Here is a 12,330-nt window from a genome sequence, read left to right as displayed (position 1 = left end):
GAGTTCCTGGTGGCTCTGTACCATCACAGGAGTGTTGGGGTAGTCAGGACCCCAAACCATGACTCCTGTTTTGTCCCCAGGGCCTCCTCTTCTATTCCATCTGTCACCATAGACTATACAGTTACTACAGATAGAGTGTGTTGTTCTTTTGGCTTTGGGGGCACTGTGCTGGCGTGGGGGAAGCGCCAGGTGTTTTGTGGCAGGGCTTTGGGGCCTCTGTCAAAGGGGAAAAAACCCACAGACTAGCTATGGGATGAGTATAGCCTATCCCCTGGGGGAGGCTGGCCTGTCCCTGCAGTCCTAAGCTTCAGACCTTGCCACTCAGATGACTTCTAAGAATTTGACTGTCAGACCCCTGGCTGGCTGCTGCTCTGTGGAAAGGGGAGGAGCCCCCCACCTCCCACCAGAACAGCCACTTATTTCCTGCCCAGCTTCCTTCTATAGGGCTCTAGTCTCTTCTGGACCCTGCAAGTTCAGCTTCATGGTTTCCTGTTTTTGATGCAGTTTTTGTGTGGTCCAGGCTCTGGCTACATCCATGAACCGGGGCCCTGCCACCTTGCTGCTGCTGTGGAGGGGTAGGGTCTTGGGGGTGGGGAATAGAGGTGTCTTGCCCTTGGGGCAAGAGATGGGGGTGATGATGAGACACAGTGGGGAACTGAGCTCCCAGGAAGAGGAAGGAGCCCTGTAGTCTCCCGAGCCATATTGGATTCCTGGTACTAGCAGAAGCCTAGGGAGAGAAGTCTATATTCTGAAGAACTAATTCATCCTTAGGCAATCCATCAGAAACTACAGGGTCGGGGGTGGGGGTGTTCTTTGCCTATCTCTAGAGGTTCACATAAAGCTCTCTCTGGGACTGGGATGGGAGGGACCAGGAAGGAAAGGTTTATGATAAGGGAAGGGCTTCTTGACAAGCCAAAGAGCCACTGGTGACTGGTGTGGACCAAGCTGGCCCTGCTGGAGTACTGTAGCGTGCCTCAGACCAACTTCTCAAAAGAGCAGGCCTGGGGCTACCCTACTTCTGCCTGGCCAATGTTTCCCCTGCATGAAGCAGCCCAGAGCCCAGGCTCCTTCAGGATCTGCTCCCTGGAGGAAGGACTTGGAGGAGGCAGCTAGGCTGAGGGCTTCTGAGGGCCGGTTATCTCTACTAACCTGGGTCCCGGTAACATGCTACCTCCTGGAGAAGGGTTTCCTGGGTAGGAGCTAGAGCAGCACCCCAGAGCTGACCTGGCTATGGTGGGAGCTGAACTAAGATTTTCTCAGGGAACTAAAATAGGCAAAAGAGGAACTGGGGGTGCCAAGCAGGATAGGGGGAGGCAAAAGTCCCTTGAAAACAAACGGCCCAGCTGAGTGCCTGTCCCAGACCACAGAGAGCACGGACCATCTGGCCCATGCCCTGCATGCCCTCTGCTTTGCCCTGACACTTTCCTTGCCCACAATGAATGGGAGTCCTGGGAGGGTGGGGACTAATAACAGTTGGAGGCTGCCTGGGGGAGCTGATAGCTGATACAGAGTCCTTGGGTAACTGGGCTGAACCAGGACCCCAGGATTACGCTCTGGAGACCTAGCTTTGTCTGGGCCTGCTAGGATCTCCATCATGGCATTATCACTTTGAGCTCATGATGCCAAGGGATAAACATTTCACTGGGTTTCATGGTTCTGATCTGTTGGTGTGGCTTCCTGGAATAGATGGTGAGAGGAATTCAGATGTGATAATACAGCCGATAAGAAAGTGCTGAGATTAATTAGTAATGTCTGCCTTGGATACAGGAAAAGGGAGTGGCAGTATGGATGCCATATCTCAATCTTTTTTGTTAAAATATGTTTCCCAAAAGATTTTCATGTGTGATTTTGTTTGTTTGACATTCCTCTCTATGTCAAGCCTGAACGAATATCTTTTTTTTGTGTGCATGTGTATGAAGTATGCATGTATATATGTTTGTGTGTGTGTGTGTGTGTGTGTGTGTGTGTGTGTGTGTGTGTGTGTGTAAGTCAGAAATCACCATTGGGCATCTTCCTCCATTCCTCTGCAATGTATTATTTTTAAAGATTTATTTACTTTATGAATGTTTTACCTAAATGCATGTACATGCATCATATGCATGCCCGTTGGATCCCTTGGAACTGGAGTTAAAATAGTTATGAGCCACTGTGTGAGTGCTGGGGACCAAACCCTGGTCCTCTGCAAAAGCAACAAATTAAAAGAGAGATTTTAATGACTGAGCTATCGTTCCAGCCCCACCATTGCATTTTTTAGCATGCATTTAAATATTTTATGTGTATGGGTTTTTGCTTGCGTGTGTGTATGAGCACCATGTGTGTGCCTGGTGCCTGTGGAGGCCAGGGCAGGGAGCATTGGATCAATTGGAAATGGAGTTATAGATGGTTGTGCGCTGCCCTGTGGGTGGAATCAACCTGGGTCCTCTGGAAACAGAGCAAGTGCTCTTAACCCCTGAGCCATCTCTTCTAGTGCCTCCATTTTATTTCTGACAGACCCTTCGGTGAATCTGGAGCTCACCAATAAAGCTGGGCTGACGGACCAGTAAGCTCCGTGGATTTGCCTGTCCCCACCCCACCCCCACCTCGCCAGCTGCCGGGGTTACAGACTACATGCAGCCCTGCCTGGCTTTTTTTTTCTGTGGATGCTGGGGATCCGAACTCGGGTCCTCATGATTGTGTGGCAAGCACTGCATCTACTGAGCCACCCCGACCCCTCACCAAGAGTCTTTACCGTCCCCATTTAATGCAAAAGGAAATGGCGGCTCTGAAAGGGTCATGGTTTGTGGCTGGTGGGACTGAGGTTGGCTCTCCTGCCTCTTAGGCCTGTCCCCCTTCCCTTCATGGAACCTAACAGTCTCCTCGCCCAGGACCCGCCATTGCCCTCGCCTTCTACACACTGCGCTCCTGAGAGATGAGTCTGAGCCTGCACGTTCATGGTTCCAGTTCACTCCACACCAGGAATACATTCTCACTTATGCTCTGTCTTCTCTGGAGAACCCGTGCTAGTGTGTAGGCTCCTTCCATACCAGTTCTTGTCACCCCCTTCCTGCCTGGTCACCTCCAAATGACTTCTGGTAGACACTGTGGTCCACGCACTCCACTTGTGTGCATCAGGGGGAAGGTGAGGGAACAGGGAGCTCCATCTGACCCCTGAGACAGACCCGGGAGCTGGGCCAGCTGTGTGTCCCCGCGTCTGGGGAGTGGCGGAACGTCTCTCAACAAGCAAGGTGTGCTGCAGCTGGGCTTTAACGACTGCACATCCTGTTGCTCTCTGATAGCACATTTGGTAAATTGCTTAAAAAAAAAAAAAGTCAAGTCAAGGTGAAAGGCCAGGGGCTGGGTTGCTCTTGCTGGCCTGGGGCAGTTCTTCCTGCCTGATATGGACACAGGGAAATGCCCAGGCTGGGGGCCAGAGCCACAGCTGGGGGGAGCCGGGATCCTGATGGCAGAGGTTCACTTTAAAGAATGTAATGAACTGCTAGGGCAGCGTTCCCAGCGCACAGCCCACCTTGGAGCCACAACCAGGGCCTGTGGACAGAGTGGGTGTGGATTTTTCTCCCCAGTAACCTGAGAAGTCAGGGTTATCTGCTACTGTATTTCCTGTCGCTGGCTGTCATTCATATGTCAGAGAGGCCACCCTCTCTCCTAAACCTCCTGCCAAGGTGCCTTAGGGCCAGGGCTCAGCCCCTGACCTCCTCACTGCCTTCCGCCCTTCCTCCCTGGACCCAGCCCTTCCTCCTGCAGGGGCCCCTGGATGGCCATTTGGGCCTTGCCATAGTCCTGTCTTTCCTGCCTGTAGTTTGGAGCTAACAGAGGTCCCAAGCAATACAATGATTTCCTCTGGCCGGGTGGCAGGCCATTGTGTGGCAGACCTGGGGCTGGCCCGGATGGCCCTTGCAGCCCAGCTGTCTCTGGCCTGGGTGATACAGGCTCGAGGCTGTGAATAGGAATGTCCGGCTTTGGGAGGTGAGGGGATGTTACCCAGGGAAGAAAGAAGGAGATGGGGTGTGGACGCAGGGGTTCCTCTGGGATACGGAAACTTCTTGGCAGACGATTCCTAAGCCCTATGCTACAAATAACACCTGTGGGCTGGTGAGATGACTCACTGGAAAAGACACTTGTAGACAAGCCTGATGACCTGAATTCAACCCCCCAGAAGGAGAGAACTGATGCACACACACGCCCCTCCCCTCACAAAATAAATAATAAATAAATCAATGTATTTTAAATAATGATACGGCCTAGAAAGCCTTCCTGGTCCCTGGCTTTGAGCTCCCAGCCCTGGGTCACATCATGCACAGAGTGTCAATTTTGTCCTCTATACTCCCCCAGACTGTCTTGTCTACAGTGTCCTAGCCTGCGACATGGCCTTGCTGCTGCAGACTTAAAGAATGGACAGCTCTCCCAGATAAAACAGCTAAGGAGGATGTACAATTAGAGGTCTTGCCTGAGGCTGAACACTGCCCAGGGCTGACCTGCAGCTGTGAGGCCCACCTCTTGCCTCTGTCTGGGATGATGTTCAAACCGTAACATAATTCCACAGGCCTGACGGGCAGAGAGAGAGAGAGAGAGGCCCATCACCCCCATATCCAGGCAGAGGGGAAGATTCCGTGCTTGTCTCTCAAACGATGTCCCTGAGGCCAATGCAGTTCTTCACTGAGGTGACTCTAATGACTTCAAGTCACAGGGCTGGGGATATGGCTCCGTTGGTGGAGTTCCTCTGGAGCATTGATCTACTCACAAGTCCCGGGTTAAATCCCCAGCACTGTATAAACCAGGCATGGTGAGACACCTATAATCTCAGCTTTCAGGAAGTGGAGGCAGGAGGATCAGAAGTTCAAGGTCATTTTCAGCTATATCCTGAGTTTGGACCAACCTAGGCTACATGAAAACATATCAAAAAGAAAATCAAATATCAGAGCTCTTCCTTCTATGTCAAGAAACCGGGACGCTCCAAAGAATGGATTTTCCTACTTCATTTTTTTTCCTCCTGTGATTTTTCCATTTATCATCAGCTTTTCTGCAACCAAGAAGTCCAAGAAACACTGACCGTTACTGAGCACAAAAATCTATCTTTGTAATGATCGAGACTGAATGTGAAAGAATGCAATCTGACTTAGAACTGTGTAGCTGAAGGTCAGTTACTTGTAGCCAAACACATCGCTGAAGATGATTAAAACTGCATCCTTCCATGTCATCACGAAAACAATACCCCCACACCCAATCAGTTACACATGTCCTATTTACCCCGATAGCATGAGTGACTAAGCTAGCAGACACCAAGCTGCCCTGGGAGTGAGGATGCTGCTGAGGAGGCCGGGCAGAGCGAGGCTTGTTTCCTACTTCAAAATGTTGACCCAATTCCTACCCCTTCATCAGAGTTACTCCAGATGAATGCCAGGCTAGACCTGTCATGCCCTCCTGCAGGGCCATTGACACTATGGGCCACTAAGCAAAAATGTATCCAATCTTTCCCTTCATTGAGGCCACACTCTGTGCAGACTGGCTTGTGATTTGTTTTGGCCAAGAGAAAGCCACAGAGGGACCCTGGGCCAGCTCAAGCCTTGCAATCACCGGGGCCTTGCATGTATCTTGTGTTCTTTCCTGTCTTGTGCCTTTTGAACAGGCATAGGCTTGCCAGTTAGAGGAATTGTCCCTGTCGCCTTCGATAAATGCCAGCCAACCGCTGGAAGTGCAGCCTGATCAGCTGATGTGCAGCAGCGTGCACAGGATAGGGACCCCAGCTGAGACCAGAACTGGCTGGCTGAGCCTGGTCTATACCACCTGCCTGCAGATCAAGGCCTCGCTTCACACCAGTCTTGGGTTTGATCCACCTCCTGGTGGAACCGTGGCAATAGATGATGCAGATGCGATCCTCTCCCGTCTTCCGTGTTTACCAAGCCCTTGTGCCAACCTAAGCTAATTCAATTCCCCAAACACCGTCTCTGCAGATCTTATCGGCCTTTTATAGGTAACAAAGATGAGAGTCTGGCAGGCTCTGATTGGCCAGCTTTCAAGGTCCCAAGTCACAGACCAGTCCTCCAGCACACACGCTGTCTCCACCCAGTCTGCAGGCCAGGCCTCCTTCCCTAACTCTGCAAACCGCATAACCATAATCATGGGCTGTGGCCCTGACCACCGAAGCACCAGATAGGACTACATCACCAGCCCTTCCCACCCTAGTGTTGTAACAGTGCCACACCAATGTGCAGAGAGAGAGCCAGAGAGCTGCACAGCCTTAGGGTTGAGTGTGGCCCTGCAGTGCACAGTATGGTCACGAGTCCCTCTTTACTTACTCCCTGGCCAAGGCCTGATGTCAGGCTCATCTGATAGCATCCTTTAGTGAGACCAGAGGTTGGACAGAGACCCAGAGCAGTGCAGACTAGAGAGAACCAGGCCCCTGCTTGGCATACACCTGCCCTGTGAGGCTCCTGGCCTGTGAACTAAAGGCACACAACCTAGGAAGTATCCGTGCTTTGAGGGGTACAAGGGGCTTCTCACACACAAGGCCAGCACTGTCCCATCCATCTCCATTGCTTACCGACAGTGTAGGGGTGCCCTCATCTTCCACAGTGACCACCAGATGGTAGAAATTCTGGCGCTCCCGGTCAGGTGGGGCAGGCCGTGTGGCAATCTCCCCGCTGATCCGGTCCATGCGGAAAGTCATATCCTCATTGCCCTCAGTGATGTAATAGGACAGGACGCTGTTGATCCCAATGTCACGGTCGGTGGCTCTCACCTGGACCACAGAGGTGCCTCCACCCACATTCTGGTGGGAGAGCAGAAAGTGGTTATCCTAGATCCAGGGCCTTCAAGGAACAGCCTTGCTCTGCTCCTGGTGCCCTGAGGCTTTGCTCGGGCTCCCTGGAAGTTCTGCTTTGTGTCCCCTGGGGCAAGGAGGAGGGTGATCAGGATGCTGATAGACAATGTGCTTTGGTTACCTCCTACAGGACAGGTCCTGTGTGAGCCCCTTGATTCTGGTCCAAACCCGTAAGCTCAGATTGGATGCTCACACTCACATATGAAAAAACTTCAGGTGCAGGGGAAGGATGCATGCACACCCACACAGCCAATCAGAAGCTATTGTGGGCCTCTGCCCTGAGAGCAGGGCTCTACCCTAAACGGCCTTGCTTCATGAGCAGCCCCTGGCACTATGCCCAGAAAGGTTTGGAAAATGTTTTCCTGCAATCATCCAGCCTTAGTGCCAGATAACAAATAACGTTTGTTATAAAAAAAAAAAAAAAAGAAGCTATTCCAGGGTCTCTGCTTTATCACAAAAATATATTACAGGGCTTGAGTACTAGGGCTGCATTTATGCATAATCTCTATTCGGAAGACTGAGGGACCAGTGGGCCAGGCAGACATTTAAATGGGTGTCTCATGGTCAGTTTTTGTCCATGGTTCACCCTGGGTATCTTTACCTCATTCACGCTGACATTGTATCCAAAGGGGCTCTCAATCACGGGAGGGTTGTCATTGACATCCAGAATGGTCACCTGTAGGATGTGGTCTTTCTTCCGTGGAGGGGTGCCACGGTCAGAAGCCACAACCTGTGGGGAGAAAGAGGAGGGGGTTCACAGTCAGGATTGAACTATGGGATCAGAACTATGGAGCCCAAAGGCCGTCCCCTTGATAGGGAGGACCTGGGAGAGCCAAGAGACTCACCGATTCATCTCGGGCCAGTGCCCATCACCAAGCTCTCCCCTTCTGCTTACGCTACAGACAGTCCTTGCCTATGTCAGGTTCATTTGGCATCTGACTTCAGGGTGCAGAGCCCTGATCTGCCTGTGTTTTGGGCTCTGTTAGCCCCTTGACCTTGACCTTGGGTCGGAGATATGATTCAAGCCTTTGGCCTTGATTCTGTCATTCCAAGCTGGCCTCTGGTAAGCAGGGAGAGGGCCTGGGATAGTTGTTTGTTTGTTTGTTTTGTTTTTTGCAACCCTCTGGAGTCCTGACCACCTGCTGAGCCTGTCCATGGGGGACTTCAGTGTGGCCTCGGGGGTCTCTAGGCACTCGGCCTCTGCCGAGGAGCAGTGTGGGCCCAGCAATTCAGCGGCCACCATAGTCAGTGTGGTCCTTCGCTCTGCAGCAGAACCCAGGTAGGGTTCTTTTGCCCATTGCATATGAGGGAGAAACTGAGGCCCAGCCAGAAGAAATAATTTGCCAAAGGTCCTACTGTGTTCCTGACAGGGTCAGAGTCCCACCAGCTCTGCTAGGCATTCTCCTGGCTGGTTTTTTTTTTTTTTTGGTTTTTTTTTTTGTTTTTGTTTTTTCAAGACAGGGTTTCTCTGTGTAGCTTTGCACCTTTCCTGGATCTCGCTCTGTAGACCAGGCTGGCCTTGAACTCACAAAGATCCACCTGCCTCTGCCTCCCGAGTGCTGGGATTAAAGGCGTGCGCCACCACCGCCCGGCTTCTCCTGGCTGTTTTTGCTTGTTTGTTTTGTTTTATTTATCTATTTATCTATTTATTTTTGAGACAGAGTCTCACGTAGCTCAGGGTGGTCTCAAATTTATGAGACTAGCCTTGAGAATGACCTTGAAGCCCTGATCCTCTGGCTTCCACTACCTCCTGAGGGTTGGGATTCTAGGTGGGTACCAAATGCCATCATGCCTGGCTCTTATGGCAGGGACAGACACCTCAGCTGCTTCTGCTGGGAACAGAAGCGTGTCCCAGGTCACCCTCTCCCATCAGCCTTACTGGGCTTAGCCTTGCACGGGCCACATGCCCCCTGTCACTTGGTGACAGCCAGGAAACTAACCACCTGGGGATTGTGTGAGGTGGGCTCCCTCCTGAGTGCTTGGTGTGAGTGCTCCAGGAGAAGCCAGTAGGTGCTCACCTTGAGGATGTAGTGGTCCAGTTCCTCCCTGTCCAGGGGCTTAGCCACAAACACTTCGCCAATGGAGTCATTGCTGGTGATAATCTCAAAAGCCCCAGCAATGTTACCAGAAGCCAGGGAGAAGACCACCTATGGGAGGAGAGAGGGGGCAGGGAAGAGAGATGGCTAATTCAGGTTCAAGGGGCTGCCTGGCATCCATGCCCATCATGCCTCTGCTCTTCTGGGGTGCTGGAAGAAAGGGAGAACGCCGAGGAAAGGGATCAGGCCCACCAAGGCTGTATGTGTCTGGCAGTAGGTCCAGGGGATGTAAGCAGAGCAGCCTGGGAGCCTAGAGAGTGGACCTGAATCTCACCACATAAATTCTCCTTCTTGCTTGGCGATAGGAATGGCTCAGATGGCCCCTGAGGGATGAGAAACACCCTACAGCCTGGGTAGACCCTGGCTTGATGCCCACCTGTCCATTGCTGCCAGCATCAGGGTCCCGGGCCTTGACAGTGGCTACTCGCTGGCCCACAGGGCAGTCCTCAGGTACACTGATGGCCGAGTCAGAGGTGAAGTCAAAGCGTGGGCTGTTATCATTCTCATCCAGCACAGTGATGTAGACCTGGGGACAGACACACTCAGCCGCCTGCCTCCTTCCCCAAGATGTCCTTAGACCACGAGGTCAGCAGGGACTTGAGCAAGCATTCAAGCTCCCAGACCCATCCTAGCAGCTCGCTTCTCTGAGCAATATATGTATGTGTGTGTGTGTGTGTGTGTGTGTGTGTGTGTGTTGCACACTTATTACCAGGATCAGCACAGCAAAGAGAGGGGCCGGTGGAGATTGTCTGAGGTGGCAGAGACAGGGACAGCTGGGAAGCTAGGTTCTGGCTCATGGGAACGAAGGCTGGGAATACCCGCCTGGCACTGGTACCACTTCCTGTTTTTTCAGGAAGATTGAGGAGTTCAGATTTTTATATGAAATGAGCCAATGAGTCACAGAAACGAAAACCATGGGCAGGCTGGTGGACACGCAGCTGCTGGCCAGATTCTGGCCTCCTTAGCTACAGTTTTGCATTAAAGGGAGGGGGCCAGGCCAGGAGCAGGGGGCTACTGTGACCTGGGGGGTTCCAGTGGGAAGGGAAGCTCCATGAAATTGCATATTCTTTCAAGTCTACACAGTCTGGACCTCGAGTGGACAAGGGCAGCATGGGCAGGAAGAAAGAGGGCCCACTGTGGGTGTGGCCACCAGCCCTAGGAAGACCACGGGCCACAGCGACTACAAACACAAAGACCTCTACTGACTGCCAGGGACAGGTCGGGAGGTGGCCTGGGTTTTAGGAAGCCCAGGTTAGGCTTCCTTAAGCTGCTCCACCCCAGGCCGGTCCTCATCATCCTTATCGGGGCTGTGGCTTCCGGACTCCATATCGGACCGTCTTTTGGTGTGCACAGCGCTCATGGCCCTTGTGGGCCCTGTCCATCCTACAGAACAAGCTCACTGTCTCCTCCTTCCGAATCAGGCGGCCCTTCCTGGTTTCAGCCACACCCTACCATGTCATGGAGCAGCTGTCAGATCCCAGGGGAAGTTGGGTCAACTCCTCCACTTCTGGCTGTGTGAGTTTGGGCATAGTTACTCAACCTCCCTGGTTTTCCATTTTCTCAGCGGAAAACTTCCGGAACAAGAATACACGGATGCCGGAAGCAGGAAGTGAGCAAACACAGGTAAGAGTGGCTATGGTAATCTCCACTGTCTCTCCTTCCTGTCGATGGACACTCAGTCTTTCCCTACCCAGCCCGTACTTGTCTATCAGGCCGTACTCTGCATCTGCTAAGTAAGCAAGTTGATATGGGAAATGGAAATAATGATGCCTAGTGCCCTGTGCTCAGGGCAAAACCCGACAGAAAACTGCTGTGATTGGATCTTCAAATTATTTGGCCAGTCAAGGTCCTTACATCACAGGGCCTACCTACATCCTGTTCCCTCTGCCAGAAAACCTTTTCCTTGTTGGCTGCATTAACGCCTACTCATTCTGCAGAACTCAGCTTGAGCAGCCTCCGGCAAGCCCACCCGGGTTCCCTGACATCTTACGACGCATACATTTAAGTCACAGTGACGTGACGCTGTCACTGGGGTTTTCCCTCAGTCTAGTTCATGCTGGGTAGGCAGGGTTAACTATACTTTGGGTTTCTGCTGCATCAGGGGCCCAGCAGAGGCCTGGCACAGTCGGCCAATGGCCCTGCCATGGCTGCAACTCTGATCATAGCGGTAGATGTGATGGGTGGGGGATGGGAAGGGAGCCAGCCTTGGTGGGTGAGAAGAGATGGGGCCTTCTCCAGCTCCCAGCCTCAGAACCTCACTTACCTGCCCATCCCCCAGCACCCAAATGTGCACCTCAGGAGCTCTGATAACTGAGCCTTCCTTCCTGCCCCTTCTTCCCCCCTATTGCTGGCACAGGGAGGAGTCAGGTGAAGGTGAGCTAGCTTGAGCTAGCTGTGGTTTGGCCCCTGGCCTCAAGAGGAAACTGTCTCACCTTTAAAGGCCTTCTCCTGCACCTACACCCTAGTATCTCAAACAGTGTGAGGCCAACTGGGCTGTGTATCTGGGTCTTGTTTCTTGGAAGCGTGCAGACAGCTGAGTGGGAGAGAGTGCATGAAGTACTTGCCAGTCACGTCCGAACAAGGGGTGCCTGGATGCCAGAGTGGCATCCCAGGCCCTGTTCCCTGAACCTTTACCACCAGTGAGGGCTGAAGGGCATCTGGGCCTGCAGTACTGAGAAGGATGCTAAGGTCTGCTTAGAGCCCCCCACCTATCCCCAGACCGTTTTGCTGGGAGATTTAGGATGTGGGACTCCTGCCTGCTGCCCCAGGGGTTAAAGAAAGCCAGGTGTGTGGGGATCAAAGCCCCATTTACTCCTGAGCTCCACCCCAGGCCCGGCTCATTTGGGGCTTTGTCCCACACCTCTGACCATAATAGTCACTCACTCTAAGGCCCCCAGCACACAGTCCTGGTAATGGGGCTCACCCAGCTCACCCTGCGGCCATAGCTGCCATCCCAGGCACTCCCTGAGCTCTGGCCCTGAGCACCCTCCTTCACATCTCCCTCCTAAGATCTGCCACCCCTTCTAAGGAGGGTAGGGCTACTGGCAGGACACCCCATTAGGGAGGGAAGGGAAGCACAGAGAAGCTAAGCAGCTGTCCTTTGTCACACAGCCACCGAGAAGGTCTCAGGGTCCCTACCTGTGCATGGTCCAGGTATTTCTTTGTTATCACACTTCCATCTTATGGTCCCATAGGGACTAGAAAGAACATGGAGGACAGAGCTTGGGACGGGAGAGTGGATGGGATGGGGAGGTCCTGAAGGGTCTGAGTGTTCGGAACGCCTGCCGTAGATGTTCATGTGCTTCCCCCATTTCGTTTTACAATGATTGACTGGTTCAGTGTGTGTTGTGGGGTAGTTGGGTGGGAGTGGGTGGATGTGAGTGAGCACAGACATGGGCCCAGCATTTGTGTGCAAGT

At 52.7% G+C, this 12,330-nt stretch overlaps 2 protein-coding genes across 2 annotated transcripts in view; both read right to left on the bottom strand.

Moving 5' to 3' along the window:
- Nucleotides 1-11,933, bottom strand: part of LOC131893822 (cadherin-23-like) — a 57,445-nt gene extending 45,512 nt beyond the window's left edge. Inside the window, exons 1-4 of the mRNA XM_059243911.1 lie at nt 9,290-11,933; nt 8,836-8,964; nt 7,419-7,547; nt 6,539-6,766 (exon numbers count right to left, since the gene is read on the bottom strand). Coding sequence (XP_059099894.1) covers nt 6,539-6,664 — 126 coding nt within the window. The 5' untranslated portion in view covers nt 6,665-6,766; nt 7,419-7,547; nt 8,836-8,964; nt 9,290-11,933. The remainder of the gene's footprint in view (nt 1-6,538; nt 6,767-7,418; nt 7,548-8,835; nt 8,965-9,289) is intronic.
- LOC131893821 (cadherin-23) overlaps nt 6,789-12,330 on the bottom strand; it is a 309,989-nt gene continuing 304,447 nt past the window's right edge. The window contains exons 33-36 of the mRNA XM_059243908.1: nt 9,290-9,439; nt 8,836-8,964; nt 7,419-7,547; nt 6,789-6,884 (exon numbers count right to left, since the gene is read on the bottom strand). Coding sequence (XP_059099891.1) covers nt 6,789-6,884; nt 7,419-7,547; nt 8,836-8,964; nt 9,290-9,439 — 504 coding nt within the window. The remainder of the gene's footprint in view (nt 6,885-7,418; nt 7,548-8,835; nt 8,965-9,289; nt 9,440-12,330) is intronic.

This window comes from Peromyscus eremicus, chromosome 16_21 (assembly GCF_949786415.1).
Source record: "Peromyscus eremicus chromosome 16_21, PerEre_H2_v1, whole genome shotgun sequence".
NCBI classification, from domain to species: Eukaryota; Metazoa; Chordata; class Mammalia; order Rodentia; family Cricetidae; genus Peromyscus; species Peromyscus eremicus.
The sequence above is the reverse complement of the archived record's forward strand: the minus strand, read 5'-3'. Positions and strand labels throughout refer to the sequence as shown.